The following is a 21,107-nucleotide window of genomic DNA, read 5'->3' as shown; positions in this document are numbered from 1 at the left end:
AAAGCGGGACCCCAGGAAATGACTGGGGTTGGCGATGGGCAACACAGCCCTCTGCTCTGCTCTGGGAAATACTGACCTGCGCCAGGGCCAAGCTGAAGCCCGGGCGGGCGGCCTCTCGGGTGGCTCCCAGTCCTTCCACCAGACGCATGAGAGTGTACTTCAGCTCATCGTCCTGAAAGAGAGACACAGCTCCGGCGGTGACCGCGCTCCCCTGAACCCAGCGCGGCTGCCAGGCCCCCCGCGGCACGCCCGGCCGGCACCCCGCCGTTCGAACAGGCGCGTTTCCAAGCGTGAGCGGAGGGAAGGGCCCTGCCGACCCGCTGCCTGCCCGCGCCCACAGCCCCTCCGGCCGGCCCGGCGCGGCCCCGGCCCCCGCCTCACCTTCCTGCCCTCCCGCAGGTGCCGCAGGAGGTTCTCGGTGGCCGCCAGCCGCACCTCCTGCTCCGGCTTGGCGATGTCCCAGAAGAAGTCGAGGAAGGCGCGGCCCTGCCGCAGCACCCCGCGGGGGTCGGCGACCACGCCGCCGCGCTGGCCCTCCAGCTCCGCCATGCCTCCGCTACCGCACGTGGGGCCGCCGCCGTCCTCCGCCCGCCCCGCCTCTTCCGGGGCAATGGGGCCCGAGCGGGGACGGGCCTGTCAGCGCCGGCGAGCCGCGGCCTCCCCGTCCCCTCAGCGCCGCGGCTTCTCCTCAGCGCCCCGCGCTCCCCTCAGGGCCGCGGCTTCTCCTCAGCGCCCCGCGCTCCCCTCAGCGCCGCGGCTTCTCCTCAGCGCCCCGCGCTCCCCTCAGGGCCGCGCCCCCTCAGCGCCCCGCGCTCCCCTCAGGGCCGCGCTCCCCTCAGGGCTGCCTCTCAGCGCCATATTCCCCTGCCCGTCTCACAGCCCAGCACCCCCGCAGGCCTTGTTCGTCCCTGCCCTGCCCCGAGGGCTTCCTTTGCTCTCCCGTGCCCTGGTTAGCAGCTTTTGAGGGAGGTTTGAATCCTTTCCCCGCGGGGAAGCGGGGCTCGGTGGGGGAAGAGGGCTAAAACCCTGCGGGCTGAGCGGGGCAGGAGTGCTCTGTCTGCTCGACTAAAATAGGGTGGTCCGGCCGTGCAGGGTCAGAGGACACCAGACATATTGGTCATTGCATGAGAGTCTGTATGTCTTGCGGTGTTATTGTAAAACCTGAAATAATGGCCCAGGAAAAGCAAACAAATCAGTTAATGCAAAGGGTACGTTTTTAAGGACACCAAAAAACTTTTGGGTGCAGCCCGTTATCTTTATTTACAATAAAATACAGCACTACTCTCCAGCTGCCATGCAGAAATTGCGCACGTTTGCTGCCTTCCTTCCAGTCTGTCTCATCTCATGCCAGTCGCAGGAGCGCAGAGAATCAGTGCAACGCCCGGAGCGTGAGCCACCTCTGCCTTTGATCTTATCGGCAGTGACCCCGAGATGATTTGGGGACACACGAGCGGCCAGTGACGAACACACCGGGGCGGCTGGAGCACGCTTCAGAGCCAAAGGCCGAGGCTCGCGTCACCGATAAACGCCCAGCCCGGACCCCCGCAGCCCGTACCGGAGGCTATCCCGGGAGCCGCGGGCAGAGCCGCGGCCGGGCTGGGCCGCGACGGCCGGTGAGCGCCCGTGACGGCGGCGGGGGAGCGCCCAGGCGGCGGGACTTCCCGACAGGCAGTAGCGCGGACAGTCCCGGCAGGGCGGGGAGCTGGAGACAGGCACCGCGAGGGGCAGCCCTGGCCCGGGCTCCGCCGTATATAAGCGGCGCGGGGTCCTGCGGGCGCGGTCCTGTCACGCTCGCACGGGGAGGAGGCTGAGGTGGCGATGGCGGATTTTGATCCTTACGACGATCGGGCCTACAGCAGCTTCGGCGGCGGCCGGGGGTGAGCGCGGCGCTGCGGGCGGCGCCAGGGCCTGGGCCGCTGGGGAGCGCCGAGGGCTCCCCCCGGAGCAGGCAGGGAAGGAGGGAGTGGCGCTCCGCGTCCCCCCCCCTCCGGGCCGGGCGAGGAGGGGGCGCGGCCGGGCAGGGCCCAGCCTGCCCCTTTCCCTGTGGAGATGGCGGGCGGGCACGGGGGGGGGGGGGGGCGGGTGGAGACAGGGACGGGGGACGCTGCCTCTAGGAACCTTTCGGGCCCATCTTGCCCCGCCGCCTTCCCTTCTCCGGGGCACGGGGGTGAGCCCGGCGGGGCACGTTTTCCTCCGGCCTTGGCGGGCCCGCTTTGTGAGGCGAGGAGGAGGCTGCGGTGTCCCGGGAGGGGGCAGCGGCCGTCCCCTCGCTACGCGGGGCGAGTGCCGCAAGGTTGAGGGCCTGGCGGCTTGGGAGCGCCGGGAAGGGGCGGGAGGAGGAGGGTGTCGCTGTGTTCCCGCCGGCCGGAGGCGAGTTGGGGGGGGGATTTAGGGAGGTGCTGGGCCAGAGCCAAGGTAGGCCGTGAGGAGCTCCTGCAGGGACAGAAGGGAGGAGGGAGCTTCCCCTGCAGGACTGTAGGGGGGCGAGAGGCCCCTGTTCTGGCGGGACGAGCTCCGCACGGCGAGGTGCCCCCGAGAGAGGACAGCGTTGTGATGCCTGCAGCGGGGAGGAAATGGGAGGGCTTTGTGGTGCCTCCGGTCGGGGAGGGCTGTGAGCCGCCGTCCTGCCTTATCCGGGGCTCCGGGTGCTGACTCCAAATCTCTGACCCGTAGGAATAAGGCTTGTCTCATCTCTGTTTCTTTGCTGGAGAGTGCATATAGAGTGCGTAATGCAACCAGCAATTACGAAGTTTGTCTTGTATCAGGTTAGGAAGATGCAATTAGTAATTGACTTTTTGGAAGGTTGGTGCCATATAAGTTTCCATGTGCACTAAAATAAAGCGGTAGGCATAAAACTATGAAATAAACTGTCTTTGCGCACAAATCTTAACAAGTATGCTATTTTATAATCTAATTTTCCAAGATATGTTTCCTGATCAACAGTGTTGTCCTTTCCTGTTCTTAGTGGAATAAGTCAGTTTGATTTCAGACTGTTTAGGCAGCAGGGAGGAGCTACTACTGAGGTTATAACAGGAGTAAGTTTTCTTGTCTTTGGAAACACTCTGACACTTAAGCTTTGTAAGCTTGTTTTTATGCATAGCTACCCTTTGTATCTAAAGAAGAGATGTCCCAGAGCAAACAGATGATGTAGCCACTTACAGTTCTGTTATTTCTTAAATTCTGTAACAAACAACTTTGACAGCAGCCTAAAGTGGCACTTGACACTCATAATAAATTCAGATGTTACTATTCAGCCTGCCCTAGTCAATGTAGGCATGTTCTATGAAGTAATAAGATTAAAGTTAAAATGTTACTTTCATATTCAGATTTCTTTAATAGAGTACTTAAACTTTCTCTCAGGCAAGATGTGGATACTTGGTGAACTAAAGGTGCCCTGCTGATTAGTAGATGGCTTTGCAGATGAGAAAATGTACTTATTCTGAATTAGCTGTAGTTTCAAGCCTCAGATGCTACTAATATTAGAGTGCAGCTTGTACTTGCATCTAATTTATCAGTATTACTGGTAAGTTACCAACAACTAATTCACAATTTCAGACCTTAACAGGTCTCTGTGCTATGTATAAAGTCCCATAATGAAAACATGACTGTTCTTCTTGAAGGTTCTGATTAAAGAATCCTGTGTTAACTTAGAGACTCGTGCTCATTTTTAGGCGCTCTAGGACTGTAAGAACACTGTAAACTCAGTTGAGATATAATAGTTTTTGTGGAAGCTGTGTTTTGCATAACCTTTGGTCTGTATGGAGAGTGAGCATAGGATTTAAGTGTGACAGATAGAAAACAGTAGTTCTCAACAAGTTCAAACATATGTAAGATATCTACCTCTTTCTCATGCCTCATGCTCTTCAAAATTATGGTGGAAGAGTAACAGAATATGATGAGACAGGGGATTTTGCCAGCGCACTGGTAGCGCACCGATTAAGAGCTGAAGCGTAATACTATGGTATGCAAAAGTTGCTTTATTCCGAATGAGGAACATGCTGCTGACTTTAATAACAAAAGGCTTACTTGAAAAGCTTTTTGGTGTTTTGGAGCCCAAAATTTGACACAAAAATCTGTACTTAAGCATACTGAGGCTTAGCCGAAACTCTCTGAACATCCGTAGAGCTTCTCAAAGTTGAAGGAAACTGAGTATTTGTCACTCCTGACTTGCTGGTAGGTTGTTTATTTAGGTGTGGCTTTAAGCACTGGGCTTAATGCTGGGCACCTAACTCAAAGGTTGAGATTCATCTGCTGAAATAAGTAAAAGTAAGTGAAAAATGGAGAGCTAGTCTTTATCCTTCTGGCATTTTGGATCCTGTGTCTTACCCATTTAGTGTTAATAAATGTCTCCTAATTTTTAAGCTTGGGTAAGGTTTTTGTTGAAGACATCTAATGCTTGTTGTAGAGATGTACTAGGTTGCTTGAATAAATTGGGTATGTATTTAGAGTTGTTGGAGATTCTTGACAAAACCTGCATCCTGCTGAACCTTATGCTGCCTCTGGTAAAGCACTAACATTGGAATCCAGTTAGGTTGTATTCTCTGTGCTGTGCAAAAAGATCAATACTGAACCAATGTTTTGATCTTTAGTGAAAGGCTATTAAACTCAAATACTAGCTTTCAAAATATTATTTGTTTTGAACTTTTGACAGATCTTGTTTTCTGGGGAGAATAACTAAACTTTCTAAAAGAGTAGCTTCAAAACGACAGTTTGGTTGTTTTTTCAGCCCAATATGACTTTATGATGTCACTTAACTCAGTCCACCAAAAGTAAGTCCAATTATAGGGACGTTTACTTCTGCATTTGCTAGAAGCAAGCTTTCCTCTTTAGGTTTCTGCTTTGGTTTTCTGAAAAAGAAATCAAATAGTTGCCTTTCAGATTCCCACATTAAGATGACATAATTATTACCTAATCGTGTCTGAGCAAAAGTTACACTGAGTGGGAAATGCAGATACTCATTTAACGCTTTGGTGTGACCCAGTTCAACGATGTTTTTAATTATAGTTGACTTTTGTCCTATTTTGTTACAAATGAGAGCATCTTCTTTCAATCTCATTGTTTGCTTACTGAAGTCAGCCTTAGGGGTTTTTTTATTTCACTGTTTCAGTGTTGAAAAAATGTAGGGGAGTGTAGAAACAGTTTCTTTTTGTGTTTCTGTACCTGGATTCTGTAGGAAACTAAGTTTGGAACCTAATTATTGACTATTCCTCTTCTTCAAATGGAGACTAAAATACCCAATAGATAGTTATGTATTTGATAACTGAGGCCTTAATGGATCAGATTCAAAAAGAATACTTTATTTCCTGACTTAATATCAGTAGGGATTGCACAACAGGGCATGGGTTTCCATACATGCACCCTTTGAAGTTCTGGTACGCTATGGTAGAAACAAGGTTTGTCAGTAGCACAAAAAATTGTTTTGAGGATTACTAACTTGAGGGTGTGGTTTCAGAAGCAGCTCAAATTGATCTGAGTAGAGGTTGCTGTTGAAAGCTGTAGTTGGAGCCCTTGCTTTTGTTCTCCTTCCCACCTTGGCAGGAGTGGTCTTTGCAGCTGTCCAGATCACCTTGTTGAACTTCAGGGTGAATTTTCAGGTGAATCAGCTCACTGAACCAGATGACTGGCAGTCCAAGGAACATGGTGAGAATGTGTAGAAGTAGGGTATGCTCATTTAAACTCAGCCTAAGCAATTGTGATGCTCCTATAGAACATAAAAATTGAGGTTTTTGGCTGCAAATTAGATGTATGGTATTTTAATAGCTGTTTGTAAGGCCATAGATGAGAATTAAGAGCAAAGACATGGAACTGATTCTACATATTACGGAATCCTTTAGAAGAGCAACTCAGCTTGCTTGGAGTTCCTCCTTAAAACAGTCTTGTGACTCAAGTTAATTCTGCTATACATACACAGCACCCAACTATAGCAGCTTTAGTTCTCAAGTATGTTTTTTGACGGACTTGTTAATGAGACAAAGGCAGATGAGGAATATTGTCAAAAATGCTAAAATATGAACCTGGGTGGACACTAATTAAAGATATGTAGGTTGTGATTTAAGTACACTTAGCAGCATGCTGATAATGTTGGTGACAAATGACTCCTGCACGGTGCTGCTACCATAAAAAGGCACAAATGACAGGCTTGCCTAGAAAGAGTTAAGGAATCTCATTCAAGATTTCTGCATTATCTGATTCATTAGTAATAAAATATTTATTCTGGAATGAAAAAAAAAAAAGGCAGACAAGTACATTGCTTGCCCAATGGATTTTCTGGCTGCATGCAACCAGCCAGAATAAAAGGAAATAAAATTATTTGACCTTCTGTATTTTAGATAGGACTCTGCAGAAATCTAATTAGTCCATGTCAACTAGCAAATCCTGGTTTGGTACAGTTTGTGTTCCACCATGCTTTTAAATGCACAGTGAGCCTTTGGGAAAGGGAGCAGACATGAACAAAGCCCAATAAAAGTGAGGTGTTGAAGAGAACATGGGCAGAGTAGTAGGTAGACATCTCGGGTTAAAGTCAAGATTGCTTATGTGGGGCAAATGGTGTTGGAACCAGTGGAATCCTCTAGTCTAGAAGTCCAGGAGCTATAACTTAAGGTTGCCTTGTGCCCACAGTACAAACCTTGCTGACTGTAAAGGAGATCAAAGTTAGCTTTAGAAGATTAGGCTCTATGGGAAATTAACATGCAGATGTGTTACATTAATACAGTAAAGAATTTAGCTGGTACGATCTAGTTCCTCAGCCAATGCCAGTAGCCTTAACTGAGACTGAGGGAAAAGATAAGAAAAGACAACCTAGTTGACCTCAGTCTGTAATTCATGAGACACAAAGGAAGAAGTAAACATCCAAATAGCACTGAAATTGGTTTCTCTGCCTTAGAACACCTTGCTCAACCAAGTATTTTATTATGTGTTCAATTCAAAGCATTGCAGTCCAGATATCTGACAGTTATTGCCATAACTTCAGAGTTATGAGAAGATGTTTCTGTTAAGCTAAATGCTGCTGAAATAATTTAGAAGACGGTGGAGTGGATGTTGGTAATACACTATTTAGTTAAAAGCGTTGGATCCAGCTTAATTTCAGGATAAGCTGATGAGCCTGTGCCATGCAAGTATTTCTTCACTGCTATAAATTATTCTTAAAATCTAGTCTAGGATGTGCTTTTTAAGAAGTAATGATCTTGAGTAGGGGACAGTAGAGAGAACCTTATGTTGCTTTTCTTAATGGATTGTGAGATGAGAAGGAAGTTCATTCATCGCTTTGTTACTGAGTTCACCTGTAACGTATTTAAATATATTGTTCATTTGTTTTCCCACTGAAGTATTGCATCAGGTAATACTAGAAAGGAGTTGGCCAATAGTGGAGGTGGCAGGTGCAGGCAAAGGGATAGAAAAAGTAACCAAAGTTGTGGAAAAATCCACTTCCAAAAAGTCAAACAGCACCTGAGCAGTGCTATATACTATATTACTGGGTGCCTTGGGAGTCAAGTTCCAGAGACACTGTGCTTTCTTTCAACAGGTCTCGTGGTGGCGGCCTTGGTTCCCGCAAACAGAAAGAGCTGCCAACAGAACCCCCTTTCACAGCATATGTGGGAAATCTACCCTTCAACACTGTTCAAGGAGACATAGATGCCATCTTCAAGGATCTCAGCGTAAGGAGCGTACGACTAGTCAGAGACAAGGAAACAGACAAATTTAAAGGTGAGTGTTCAGAGTTGTTTTAGTTGTAGATGACTAACCGGTAGGAGAAAATGAGGTACTTCTAAAGTCACTTTAATGGCGAATTTCAGTCCCTACTCTAAAGCGCAGTTAGCTTGTTGATCTGCATTTGTTTATGTTGACTTATACAGGTTTCTCATTCACTAGCAAATAAACATCTCATTTGAATGAGATTCACTGTTACTTCCATCGTCTGAAGATACAGACTAACCTGAGTGACAAGAGTCAATATTTGCCTTGCCATAAAAGGACTTTCTCAAACCTTGTCTTACATGAATTGTAACAAAGCTGAAGTGTCTGACCCACTTAAGATCCATGACCTTAAGTGTTGAGTACTTACACAATCTTTCTTTAGTTCAGAAGACTCCCACTGCTTCAGCTCTGTCTTTTTTTAGTAGAGAGGGAGAAAAAGCAAGTAGATAAGCCATTCAGAGAATTGTTTTAGAGGACACAGATCTGATGTCCATTGCAACTGGCCTGTGGAAAGGGAGTATATTTGTAAGTTACTTTTTTTGGGGGGAAAGGCTTAACTCAGGTAACAGAGGGCCTCAGAAAAGGATTAAATTCACTAAATGATGTGGTGACACAAAATCAGACTGCTGCCCAAGCAGGTGCTTTAGCTTTTTGTTTAAAAACACTAGTAACCAAATGTCAATATTCAGCTAAATAACTGTCTTAAGTCATAGATCAAATCTAATCTGTAATGAGAACCCTATGGCAAAGGGAATTAATCAGGCTCTTAGTATTTGCGCTGTGCCCATACAGAGTTCTATTTCAGGATTTGTCCCCATCATTAATAGGCGTAGGTAAATGCTTTCATCGTTAATGATGTTTGGTTTCTGAGTTGTGTACACCTTGCACTTATCATATCGTAGCTCACTTTTGAAAGAGAAGGGAGGCTATTAGCAGATATGAAGGAAGAGTAGCTTCTTACAAAGACCTTTTAAAGTGCTGGTATTAACTTGTGAGATTCTTCTTACAGGATTTTGTTACGTAGAGTTCGATGAGGTGGAGTCACTCAAGGAAGCTCTTACGTATGATGGTGCAGTAAGTATACTTGCAATTAATTTGTGAAATAAAAAGATAAGCACAGTCTCAAACCCCTTGGCAGCCCGTATGGTACATTCTGAAGAGATTCTCCCCTTTATTTAACAGCTTTTGGGTGATCGATCACTCCGAGTGGACATAGCAGAAGGCAGAAAACAGGATAAAGGTGGCTTTGGCTTCAGAAAAGGTGGCGGGCCTGATGACAGAGGTGACTTCCATTTTTCTGAATAGCTTGTTAAATATAATGGTTGTAGTTACGACTTCTGGTGCTAACTAATACTAAGACAAGGCATGCAAGTAAACATGAAGATTATGTAGGAAGGAGAAATCTTATATGTATATACATATTTCTAACCTAGCTGCTGCCGCTCCTGAAATGTCTGGAATAGATGTGCTTTGTGTCCAAAAGCTGAATATGTTGTCACTCCTAGCCCAGGAAGTGAGACCAATACCCTTAGTCGTGTACAATGTCTTGCAGAGGACAATCATAAGCCCAACAGTCTGATCTGCTACTATTTTATTATGATGTAAGAAAAGTGAGTAAGCTAAGTAAGCACAAGCAGACAAATACTTATTTTGGACTGACTATCTCCTGTTCCAGTGTAAAAACAGGCTTTGCTGTAGTTGAAGCTTAATTGAACTCGACTCACTAAAGGTTTCCATTGAAAGTGTATTAGAGAAGCTTTTCTGACCACTTATTCTTGGTTAACTTAAACTGACCTTTTGTACCTACACAATGGAACTTGATAGTACCGAAACAGAAGGATTTCCCAGCAGCATGACTTTGGATATTGAAGGACTGAAACTTTGGTTTGGTATCCCCTTGATCAGTCTTTCCCACAGCTTCAGACCTGAACGCAATTGTGGCTTTTTTCCTAGGAATGGGAGGAGGTTCCCGAGAATCCAGAGGAGGTGGATGGGATTCCAGAGATGACTTCAATTCTGGTATCAGTATTAACACTTATACAGACAGGCAGCCTAAAAGGCACAGAATTGTTCTCATTTTCATGTCAGCTACATTTGTCCCCATTACTGTTTTGATTGAGTCTACTGTATGCCAACTTTGGACATCCTACAGCTGCAGTGGGATTCTTCAGGGGGAATCTTCCATTGCCTTATGACAGAGGAAAGTCTTGATTGTAAATTTTATGAAACAGTCCTAAATGACAGAATACTTGTTCAAATATAGTCTATGGTGTCTAGGTTTTAAGCATTTCTCAAACATGAGGCCAAGCACATTTCTGAATAGTAGCAGAAACAGACAGATCATGTGGAAAAGCTGTTACTGTATTCTTTCAGAGCAGAGGTTTTCACATTCTTGAGAGATGTGACATCATTATATGTGTATCCCTGAAGCAACTGACTTCTCCAAAAATATGTTAGTGTTCCAAAGCACTTTTAAATGCGAAATGTTCCTAAACTTTTAGACCTGTTACAGTAATGCAAGTTGCAGCAAATGACTGAGCTTGCTGAGTGGAAGGTATTGATGGAGCCACCGGGTTTGCTCTTGACTTCCAGACAGTTTCTAGCTATTAGAAACCAGGGTGACATTAACACAATTTCTTTTGTCCTCTGAAATCGTGGGTTTGGTCCATTTTCTGATGGGGAGATGTTGGCAAGTGCAACTTTGCAATGTCTGGTCTCTGCGTGAGTAGAATGGACAAAGTAGAAGGAGCGGTAACAAAGTGTGCCCTTGGCACTAGCACGAGACTGAAGCATGGTGCTGGAGAGAGGAAGCTTGCTACAGCGCTGCGCTTAACATGCCTTCGTAGCTAAGCATTCTGGTGTCATAGCTTTATACCTTTTTTTGGCAGCTTCTTCAAATGCAGATGCATTTTGGCTTGTTAGATGCTGGATGAGTGATTTGTGAGCCAAAAGTTTAGCATTTAAGTCTTAGCTGCTACAGAAGCTTTTCTTCTCAGGTTGTACAGCCTTGCTCTGGATCAAGTCTTTAAAGATGGTGGTTTGGCACTGAAGTAAGGGACAGTTCTGCAACTCTGCCAAATACTGAAGTGGAAAGGAAAATCTCAAATGGGAGCAAAACAACTTTCTCTTCCAGGTGGCTTCTGAAAAACTGAGTATATTCCCCTTAGGTGTGCTGTTAGCCTGAAGTATCCTCCTCCTGTTGAATGCAGATGATAAGGGCTTGGAGAGATACTCTAGGATAGTCATTGGTACAGACTGGAACTCTGGCCAGTGACAGACAGTTCTTGATTTTTGTTTTGATACATAAGCTGAAGAAATGCAGGCAGTTTCATATTTAAAGTCTGAATTGCTTTTTTTCCAGCTCTTTCATTAATCTAGTAAATGCCTGGTCAGTTTATAGTACAACTAAAAAGCCTTGGGGTTTTGCTCTGTTTTTCAAAGGCTCTGTTTTATAAGGACTGTATATTTCCCTAGCTATTTTTCTATTTACTTTGCTCCTGCAGATTTCATGCTAAGGCTGTAGCCAGTGGGATCTTCTGGCTACAGAAGTATTCTGGGTACTTCTAGTGTTGTCTCTGTTCACACCATTAGCTGAATTCAGTCTGAAGTTGCAGCTGAAGCTCATATTTTAAGCTCACTTGATGACCCACTCTCCAACACTCCAATAAGCCTCTAGGTGGATAAACCAGTTTCTGAACTTGGCATAGTATACTTGGTTTCAAATGGAATCTGTATGACTCTTCCAGAATGTTAGAGATCTGTGAAGCAATCTGTCTACAGACAAAGGCTCTCAGTGCATCATCTTGGACTGACAGCAGTGACTTGCAAGGTTTTCCAGTCACCCAGATAAAAATCTAGATTAAAAGCATTGCAAAATGTGCTCTTTAAATTCACTGTCTTCCATCTTCAGGATTCAAAGATGATGACTTCTTGGGAGGCCGGGGTAGAGGAACCCGCCCTGGAGACCGGCGACCACCAGGTGCCTCAATGGGAAGTGGTGGCACTGGTCGCTTCAGAGACCTGCCTCCCCTTCGTGGATCTTCCATGGACTTCAGAGAGCCAACAGAAGGTAAACTCTTTATATCTTCTGTAATTCAGTCTTCCTTCATGAAGGAGACTGCTGCTTTCTTTGTCAGATTAAAGCTACTACCTTTGGCAGACAGATCTTAAAACCTTGATGTTTTTTCTTTCAGAGGAAAGAGCACAGCGACCCCGACTTCAGCTCAAACCTCGAACAGTTGCTACTCCCCTCAATCAAGTAGCCAACCCAAACTCTGCTATCTTTGGTGGAGCCAAGCCCCGAGAGGAAGTAGTAAAAGAGCACGACTGAGTTTGGGGTTGAGAGGGAATGGGGAGGCGGGAGAAAAAGCAAGACAGTACAGAGTGACTAGCTCTGCTGGAATGTCAACCCTGCAGTTTACCATTCCTGCCATCTGGCATTTGTCCTCTTTGAAACTGAAAACACAGAGCTTGTGAATGCATGTCAGCTGTTAACAAGTGGTTTTTAGTACGTTCTTGGCTTTGCTGTATCTAGTGCCTGCTTTGTGCTGAGTTTCCCTCTTCTGTTTCCTTCCAAGCAGCACAGTTGCCAGTAGATAAGGCAGTGTAGCTGCTTCCACAAGTGTGGAGGTCTCTGGACAAAGGTGCTGCTTCAACTTCTTCCTTTCTGGGTTTGTTTTACTTTAGAAGCACAGGTTAGACTTAGTTATTGCCCTGTATTGTTTCCTTTTACTTCCTCAGTGCTCCTCTTCTGACCTGCATGTCTTGTTCTGTATTGCTGTGGCTCTGAAGAGGAAAACTGGAGAGTCCAGATGAGTTGAACAGAAATTTACAGTTCTAACCAAGTAGTGCAATACCATTTATGACAATTGGTGTTAGAGTTACTGTATACAGCAGAGCCCCTTATAAAACTAAGGGGGACAGCTGCCCTTTCACACAGGTTACCAGGAAGTATCAATTTAATAGATGCAAATAAAATTGGCTGACAAGAAGCCTGGTGAATAAGTGGTGGAATCAGTATGCATAAAGCATCTGCCAGCAGACTCTTGCTGGTGGCTGTCTGTTGACTTCAGAATGGTATGATACTACACCTCTGAGCTCAAGGTTAGTGCTGCAAAAACGTGCCTGTTTGAGCACAACTGCTCACTGGCTCTTTCTGCTTACTTTTTTTTTTGGGTTTTACATGTTTGGTAAATTTTTAAACGAAGTTTCTACAAATAAAATTGACTTTTTTATTTTTGTTTAAGGAGTGTATACTTTGCCATGCAGTATGTAATCACCATTATCCCCTGTATTTCTTTGCCCAGTGGTGTACAGTTTTAAGACTTCTGCTTTCAGAATACCTTGAAAATGGGCGGATTAGAAATCGTTCTGCTATAGATTCTCTTCATGTAGAAGTTTGGGTAAAAAGCATCTCTGATTGCTGCATCTCTCTTCTCTTGACATGTTTCTTGCCAGTGTTGTGTGGGAGGAGGGAGGGGAGGCTGGAGCAAAAGGAGAGAGATCATTAATGTTTAAAAACAAAACCTGGATCTACAACACTGAAGTGTGGATATGTCCAATGCATGAGAAACTTGGGCCCCTAATGCTAGTGCTGACAGCTTTCCGATAAAACAGCCAGCACACCAGAGTACTTGCAAGAGGAGTTTGGAAGCATGGCTGCTTCACTACCAGCATTGCTGCTAGTAGTGAATTTCTTCCCTGAAGTTACCTTTGTAATATCAGAGTCCCAGCAATTTACAGAACTACTCTTTCCTTCCTTCTGCCTGTCACTTAATCTGCTTCTGAGATAAGAACCATTTGTCTAACACTAATACTTAATTTAAGACAGACATGCATTTGTGTGGTTGTATTCCAAACCAATAATTGACCTATTTACATCTTCAATGTGGAAAAGATTTTAAGAACAAATTCCCATATAAAAACTCACCTCTAGTCAAGACAGTTGACTTTTAAATGTAAAAACAAAAAAAGAAAAGAAGAATTCCAAACACTTAACACATTCTGCTTCATAACAAAATAAATTTATGGATATGGTATTTTGTGAATGATCTTTTAAATAAAAGAAAACATTAAGTAATATTTAACATTGGTCTTTATTTGAGTCTGCTATAGCATGTTTTTTCCTCCCCCTCAGTTTTCCAAATTAACACGATGTTTGAAATTTGCTTCCTTAAATTTTATGGGGAAGCACTACCAGACCCATTCTTATACAAATAAGGGGGGGCGAGGAAAATACAAAGGGGAGGAATCTAATCTAAACAAGTGCTGGAACATGCAGGACACAGGGAAGTAAAAACTGTGTACAAGTGGAAGCGAGCCCAAATTCTTTGTCCTGTGGCTTCAGTATAACTTCAGTTATGTTGCGAAGGCTGCCAGGCAGAATTTGGAAGTACTATAGTATATGCTTGCGGGCCATATAGCTCTTGGTGCCATTTCCCACAAGCTGGGTTCTGCTACCCTCTGACCAGAATCCCCTGCCCGGTACAGGGCAAAGCGTGTGTCCTTCCCGTTTGCGTAGCAGTCAGTTTCATGGGGAGTCTTGGTGGTAAGACGAAGTAAATAGATCAGCTTGCTGCTTGCTTGCCCGGTTTCTCCCAACTTTTTTCAGCTGACCTGTTTCCCACTAGATGTAACTGTTAATGAGTCTGTTGCCCTGCGTCTTTGAAGTATATGCATACTGCAGGGTAACTTAAAGAGGGAGAGCTGTGTTTTTATTGAGGAAATGAGCTCTGACCTTCCTGCTGGTTTTACTGCTTTCCATAGCATGAAAGGATGGAAAGTGTTCCTGCCTTCCGGCTACTCGGTCCACTCTCTCTTTAGACCTGCTCTTACGACAGCTTGAGCAGAGAATCCGAATCCTGCTCTGGAGGCACTTGCTGAAGCAGCGCGTGTGCTGGCACCTGGCTGTCCTACCCGAATGCTAACCTGAGTTTTGTATGTCAGAGGAGGGCTAGCTGGGTGGAGATGCTGTCCTTCAGCGGCTACCACAAGGCTTGCTCATAGCTGGTCTTTCAAACCTTCTGACGTTGGGAGCAATAATCTCATCGCTCTGCATGGAGGATAGTAACACTTGTTTGGGAGAAAGGTAGTGAGACTGAAAATGGCTCATCTTAGTCCTATAAATATTTTTCTGTATCTGCTAATATTTGTTTGGTCAAGGGTTTCCCAGTAGTGAATGCAGCCTAATCCCAATATCATTTAATATCTTTTTTTTTTAGTAGTTCTTCGTATGCAAACATTAATGCATTGCCTGGTTTCTTTGGAGCATTCTGCATTATGCGTCCCACATGGCTTACGGTCAGGCTCCTCCAGCCCTTTTTCTTCCCCCCTCCCTTCAAAATTCTAATTGATGAACATTTTCCCATGCAGAAGCATATCAAACTAGCTTGTGTCAACAGTTGACAAAATGTATTTAATAGATGGACGTGGCATTTAAGATTTGTAGGAGGAAGCAAAATTATTTTTTCCCCATCCCACCAGCAAAAAGCAGTTAAGGTTTAATCTGTAATGCTTAATTTTACCTGCAGCTTAAAGCTAAGCCTGGCATGGCAAAGCCTAGACCGAGGAGGTTACCAGCAGTGGTAACAAATGGATAATTCACTTTGTGGCTATTCATATTCTCACCGAGTTATTTCTAATAGCTGTGCAGAGCTTTCTTCAAGCTTGAACTTAAAAATTAAACAAAACTGAAGTCAGGAATGCAGCAGATGGTTTTTGGAACTGAAATTGAATTAAATTGAATAAGCACTGCTTTGCTACTGTAGAAAGTGCTGTGTTGTGTCTCTCCAGCTGGGTTGCAGGTGGGGAAGGCTGGTGCGGTGTCTCTGGAAGAGCTGTGGGACAACGCAGGAGCAAGCCGCATGCATCTAACGTGCTGCGAAACTCCACTGTCAACCACCAAAAAATAACCCCCCTGAGCTCCCGAGCCCAGGAGCAGTCCTGGGAGAGCTAATCCCAGTCCTGTAACGGCAGCAGCCCAGTGCTGGCACGGGTGTGTTGCCAACTCGCTGGAGTGTGCAAGTCTGTAACAGCGCCCGCGGGGGCTCTTTGTGCTTGTGGTGGTGAATGTTGTTCTGATGGCTGAAGAAAGGTGGAGGAGTGTTCACGTATTCAAATGATGGGCTGGTGATAGAGTCAAGTTAAATGTATGCCCTCGAGGGTGGCTTACTTGCCTTTCTAAAATATCAACAAGCTGTTAACCTACTACTGAGATGCACTGGCACTACTAAAAGAGTCTCCAATGCTGACCATGAATTTCTGAAGTTCTGCTAGGTGTCCCAGAGCTGGTTGTGATAGAGAGTGATTGTGGCCAAGACTCGTCGTCCCAGGGCAGTTTTGGATGATGCTGATATTTTTCAACTTGTCTTACGAATTCTATTATAGTTTCAATCCTGACTTTAGCTCGTAGTATCATAGGAGCATTTGCTACCTGTAGTACTAGCTGCTGACTTGTCTTCAGAAAAGGTGATAATATCTTGAGAATTTTAGAGCAAATCCTGTGATATTGCAACCCCTCCTTTTTGTAGAAAAGATTCAATAATAAAGCCAGCAAATTTTGAAATGCATGTGCGACCCCTTCATCAGAGCGCTCGCGTGTAGCAACTTTCAGAGCAGGCCTTGTCCCGCGGACTGCTTTGAACAAAGCTGTTTGGAGTGACTGCTTTCCGGGAATCCCCCTGTTCACCTAGAGTGTATTTTGGAGAAAGGCTGCGTGCGTCACGTTTGCTCCAAGCAGTGCAGTTTGAAGCCAGGCATAGATCACTGGTTCTCTACGCCGACCTCATTCCTTCTCAGCGTCTGGAAGTACGTCTCGTGCTTATTCACACTGGCTTACGGCAAGAACACGGGCAATAAGCTGTTAACTGCGAGCATCTTCAAATTTGTGTTAAGTTTATGTTTTGCATTCTGATGGGTTCTGTGTTTCGCTACCAGATGAGAGCGAAGGCTCTGAAGGAATGGGGCTGTTCGTATATCCTGGCGTATTTTAGCGCAGAATCGGTTACCTTGGTAGTTCTCAAGGGCACTTCTCTGGACGGGATTCTTGGGAGGCAATTTTGTAGGTGATGCTTGTCTTAAATTTTTAGAAAGGGGAGTTCCTGTGGCTGAAGAGGAATTTGATTTCCAGCTGAGATTGGAATTCTCTAATCTGGTAGCTGAATCCCTCCTCTCAAATGCCACTTACCCACTGCAGGATTTCAAGGAATCAAGTCTATTTGCAGTGGCAGAGGGCTATCTTTTATTTGGTGCATACGTTTTATCTATATCGTCTGCAATTTATTCTGTTATTTGTGATACCACTCACTAGATCAGTATTAAACCCATTAGAAGCATTTAAAACAGTGTAATCATATCCTTAGGCCTTGCTTTCTGAAAGGATTTAACCCTTCAGTGCCAGACACTTGACTCTCAAGCCTGAGGCACATCAGTAATAGCAATATCCTGATGACATTGCATGTTCTGGACTAACTGGAGGAACGTACTTACCAAAGCTATAGGTGTAGAGCTTGCACCTATCCTGCGCATTAGGGACTGCACGGGAGCTTTGCTGGTTCCTGCCCGTGTCTGCTCACTTAAACCCGCAGCTTAGATGGGCGCAAGAAACGGGGTTCTGGTTGCACGTGCAGTGTCACGGTGTGCATGCGGTGTCGCTGTTATTAGGTCTAAGATCATGTTCCTCATCTTACTGTAGCTGTTTGGGTGACTAAATCTAAAGCATTTTATGGTTTCCTTTTCCATAGCTGCAACGACTCGGTTACGTGACATTGCCTGCTCAATGGCAGGTTAATTTAACATCAGCTTCCCTCATTTCTGTCCCCTTTGCAGCAAAGTGCATCCAAGGGCTTTAAGGACCTGCAGCGCTGTTACAGGAACAACCTGCTTACCTGTAAGCTCACAAATTCTTCTGAAAAGCTCTAGAGTATCCCAGGGTTGATGTTTTGGGTATGTTATTGCCGGGAACGCTGCCACCACCTTTCCGCCCAGTAGGTGTTCAGCACAGTAGGGATTTGCTTCCTACTATGAGATTGTTTTGTTCATGTCACCGTGCTCCCAAGATCTGCCTCTTTCTTTTAAATAAACCAAAAATCACTAAGTACCTCTATAAACCCCTGCAAAATCTGTACTGTAATGAACCTGTATAATTTGTATTGCTGTATAAAAAATCAAATAAAAGCATTCAAACCTTCTAGGTTTTTGTGTTCAAATTTAAGAATTATGGTGTCTACAAGGATGAACTGAGCAGGATAAGAATGGGAAGAAACTTTATAGCGCCATAGGGACGTACAGCATTAGTCTTTGCAAACCTTACTTGGCCAAATTTTTGTAAAGCACCCAGAAATCCTAGCTGTGAGCCGTCTTTCCACTGGGTGGTAGCAGCATGTATCTTCAGCTGTAACGGAGCTGCTTTCGGTTTCAGCTCGGTGAGATCAGATTTGCAGTGGGGCGTGCAGCTGGGGCAGGGGAGGAGGTGGCACTTCCCCTTTAGCTGGGGAAATGCTCATGCAGCTACAGCCAAGAGGAAAGCCGTTTCTTGATCTGTACAGAAATGTGTGTGCACTTCTTTAGCATGTGAGAAAACTTCCTCCAAGACGTGGCTTTCATTAAAGCTGCCGTGAAAATTTGGCAAACCAAATACTTAGTGGTTGAGATGAGACATGCTTATTCTGGTCCCAAGGCAAGGGGGATTTGAATGCTGGTCTCCTGCAAAGTAGGCAACGCTTGACTTGCAAAGCTTATGAGCTCTGGGAGAAAGCTCAGAAACCTTTCCTCAAAATTTTCAGCATTGGGTGTGTTCCTGCGGAAAGGTCAGGTTTAGATGATGCATTGATTGCTAATCATTGTTTCACTGAGAATTTCTGATTGGCATTAGTCATAACACCTGGCTCAAGCAAAACCAGCTGGTCTTTGAGCAGACCCCGCCTTTATCTGAAAGGATGTAAACTGGTCCCCAGGGCATTCAGTCTCCCAACCCCAACAGGTAAGCTGGGGCGGGTGGAAGATGGAGTCTCATGACCGCTCTGGGCCCAAAGAGAGATTTCTGCAGCTGGTTAGCTATGTATTAAAAGGAAAGAAAAAAAGAGGGTTTAGTTTGCTGGTAAAACTGACTGAAGGAGTAGATGCTATGTGTTGGGGGGGGGGGGGGGGGGAGACAAAATGAAGCTGAAATGAGTAAGCTTTGAAAAGGACATGGAAAGGTGGAATTGTAATGTGGCATTTTACATAATTTATTGCCATAGATAAAAGCATGATGCTCCTCTGTCTTTGACCTTTTATCAGACCAGAAATGGTTTCTAAGCAGCAGGTCTGGATGAGGCACAGGGGTTACAGGAGGGAGAGGAGAGACACAGGGTAGAGCCTGGGGTCCCAAGCTGGGTTTGGTGCCTGAGGGGTTATTGCGTGTGTGTCAGAGAGGGGGCTTGGTCTGGCCTCACGAAGAGCAGAACTCGTGGTTGTGTTAGTAGGTGCTTGGAGTGAGGGCTCTCATCCTAAACCTCTACTTCGAGCCCTTCTCGTGAGAAATACAAAGAAGGGAGATAGTATCTATACAGCAGTGTGTGTTACTGCAGTAATTGCCTTCTAATCAAAGTTAGAAATCAAGGTGATCGGCCTCTCGAGGGGACTGATGTCTTCAAAGGGCATCACTCCACCCAAGAGCTGTTGTAACGCGCTGGGGGTGACCCTGCTGCCTCGGGCAAGGCAACAGCTTCTACCTGCTCTGGAGAGGCTGAGTCCCGGGGTCCAGGAGATGATCAGGGGACTGACAGGAGGTGCCTTTGCTACAGCCCATGCCAACTGTGGTAACGTCCGTACTGCGGCAGTGAGTCATCTCTGAAGCTGTGAGACCCATCGGAGAACCTGTAAGCAAATGCACGGTACCTTTTTAGCAGTGGCTGTTCCTAATGAAATAGATTTCTGATATGAAAGACAAACTAACTGTCTCCAGCATATTCAGAGCATGAGTTCTGCTATGAAGAACTCTTCTCTAAGACTTCTGTTACCAGCTTATGTTTAAACATGTAAAAAACCTGCTAGAAAGCCCCTAATAAACTACTTGGTAGCTAAGACCTCTGCTAGAAATGCCAATTTTGTAGCAACCATTGTAGCAGTCAGCAACGCATTTCACACTATATAGTATTCCTTGTACAGAGGCCAGCCAGAAACCATACAAACAACTCAAAGCTGGGTCTCTCTCTTCTAGTCTCTGGTTCAGGTTGTGTGTACTGATTCAAGATAGGCTTCTGCACCCGGATTTCGTGGGGGAACGGCTCTGGAAGGTGCATGCAAGCAATGATTTTTGCATCTCGGGTTAGAATTGGAAGAGAGAAAGTCTGAATGTATTTGTACATACAGTGGTTAACTATCTTATCAAAGCAACGTTTGCTCTGAAAGCTTGGCAGCAAAATTCCCATCCCAGGGTTGCAAAAGTTGTAAGCAGTTGGCTATTCTATCGTTTTTATGGTAGAAGAGCCACCTTCTCTCACAGAGAGAGGTGGATGTAGGTGACTGGCTGTGGTAGCTTGAGAGTGCCCTAATTTGAGTATAACAAAGTTTCCCTTTGCTGAATAACTTATATGGCTGTATGTGAGAGAGAGATTATAGAGCCTTAATGAGAGGCAGCATGAAATGTCATTTTGTTTGCGGTTGTAAAGCATGTGCCCAGCTGTCTGCTGCGCTCTCCGGTAGCTGCACCTATACAGGGCCGTTATGTGCGCGTGCAGACTTTCCTATTCCTCCAGCAGGATACGTATTTCATGTACTGTAACAGGGCTCTAAGCCAGTAGATAAATTCCTCATTATTCATAAACCCTCCTTATTCTATTCAAGCACAAAAAAAATTAAGGAACTACTATATTTTTTTTAAGGGTACAGTGAAATTGTGTCTGTTGTCTGCAAACTGCCAATGCTGAAGCATAAGAAATAGTTTTACTCTTACAGCTCTGGACAGGAGCTCCAGGTTTCGCTGTTAGCAACGGTGACCTCAGGCTATTTGCTGCCTTTGAGACGTGATATCATCTTTTCTGTAAAAACTGAGAGGACTTGCTATTTGCTTTAGCTGCTCTGAGTTTTTCCAGGCAGTATCTGCTGCTTCCAGCGTGCGATGTTAAAGCCTGCAAAGGCTCTTTGCTAAAAGGAAACTTGAACTTTTTTGGGGCACCAGCCCCATCTGAAACTCAAGGGCTGCTTGGGAAGGGACCTCGGCGGCGTGCGTGGTTCCTCGCCGTCTGAGCCTCGTCCCGTCCCCACGGCAGATAAACCGTAACGTCCTGCAAGAAGCTGCCCGGGGCGAGTTTGTGCAAGCACCACCCGTGGGTCCCTTCGCAAGCTGGCAAGGGGCTGACCGGCCGAGCGGCGGATGTTGGGGTTAGTGATTCAGATGATGACAGGAAACCAGAAACTGGCTAACGAGCCCC

The 21,107-nt window shown here is 45.6% G+C and overlaps 2 protein-coding genes across 3 annotated transcripts in view; one reads left to right on the top strand and one right to left on the bottom strand.

The window, feature by feature from the left end:
• MYBBP1A (MYB binding protein 1a) overlaps positions 1-674 on the bottom strand; it is a 62,230-nt gene extending 61,556 nt beyond the window's left edge. Inside the window, exons 1-2 of the mRNA XM_072882596.1 lie at positions 382-674; positions 77-172 (exon numbers count right to left, since the gene is read on the bottom strand). Of these exons, the coding sequence (XP_072738697.1) occupies positions 77-172; positions 382-549 (264 nt within the window). The 5' untranslated portion in view covers positions 550-674. The remainder of the gene's footprint in view (positions 1-76; positions 173-381) is intronic.
• A 1,044-nt stretch (positions 675-1,718) lies between these two features.
• Positions 1,719-13,776, top strand: EIF4H (eukaryotic translation initiation factor 4H). 2 transcript variants are annotated; one of them, XM_072882597.1, is made up of 7 exons: positions 1,719-1,877; positions 7,523-7,704; positions 8,705-8,769; positions 8,878-8,977; positions 9,649-9,714; positions 11,606-11,764; positions 11,889-13,776. In XM_072882597.1, exons 1-7 carry the CDS (start codon positions 1,819-1,821, stop codon positions 12,023-12,025), a joined length of 768 nt encoding a protein of 255 aa, XP_072738698.1. In that variant the 5' UTR covers positions 1,719-1,818; the 3' UTR covers positions 12,026-13,776. The 2 variants fall into 2 exon arrangements, with proteins under 2 accessions (XP_072738698.1, XP_072738699.1); XM_072882598.1 differs by lacking the exon at positions 9,649-9,714.
• The last annotated feature ends 7,331 nt before the right edge of the window (positions 13,777-21,107 follow it).

Source organism: Ciconia boyciana, chromosome 17, assembly GCF_034638445.1.
Source record: "Ciconia boyciana chromosome 17, ASM3463844v1, whole genome shotgun sequence".
Taxonomy (NCBI): Eukaryota; Metazoa; Chordata; class Aves; order Ciconiiformes; family Ciconiidae; genus Ciconia; species Ciconia boyciana.
This window is presented reverse-complemented; position numbering and strand designations above follow the sequence as displayed.

Coding starts and splice junctions, on each gene's coding strand:
- EIF4H (XM_072882597.1), top strand. CDS start 1,819: ATGGCGGATTTTGATCCTTACGACGATCGGGCCTACAGCAGCTTCGGC. Junction 8,978..9,648: donor TGGCGGGCCTGATGACAGAG/GTGACTTCCATT, acceptor CTTTTTTCCTAG/GAATGGGAGGAGGTTCCCGA. Junction 9,715..11,605: donor CAGAGATGACTTCAATTCTG/GTATCAGTATTA, acceptor TTCCATCTTCAG/GATTCAAAGATGATGACTTC.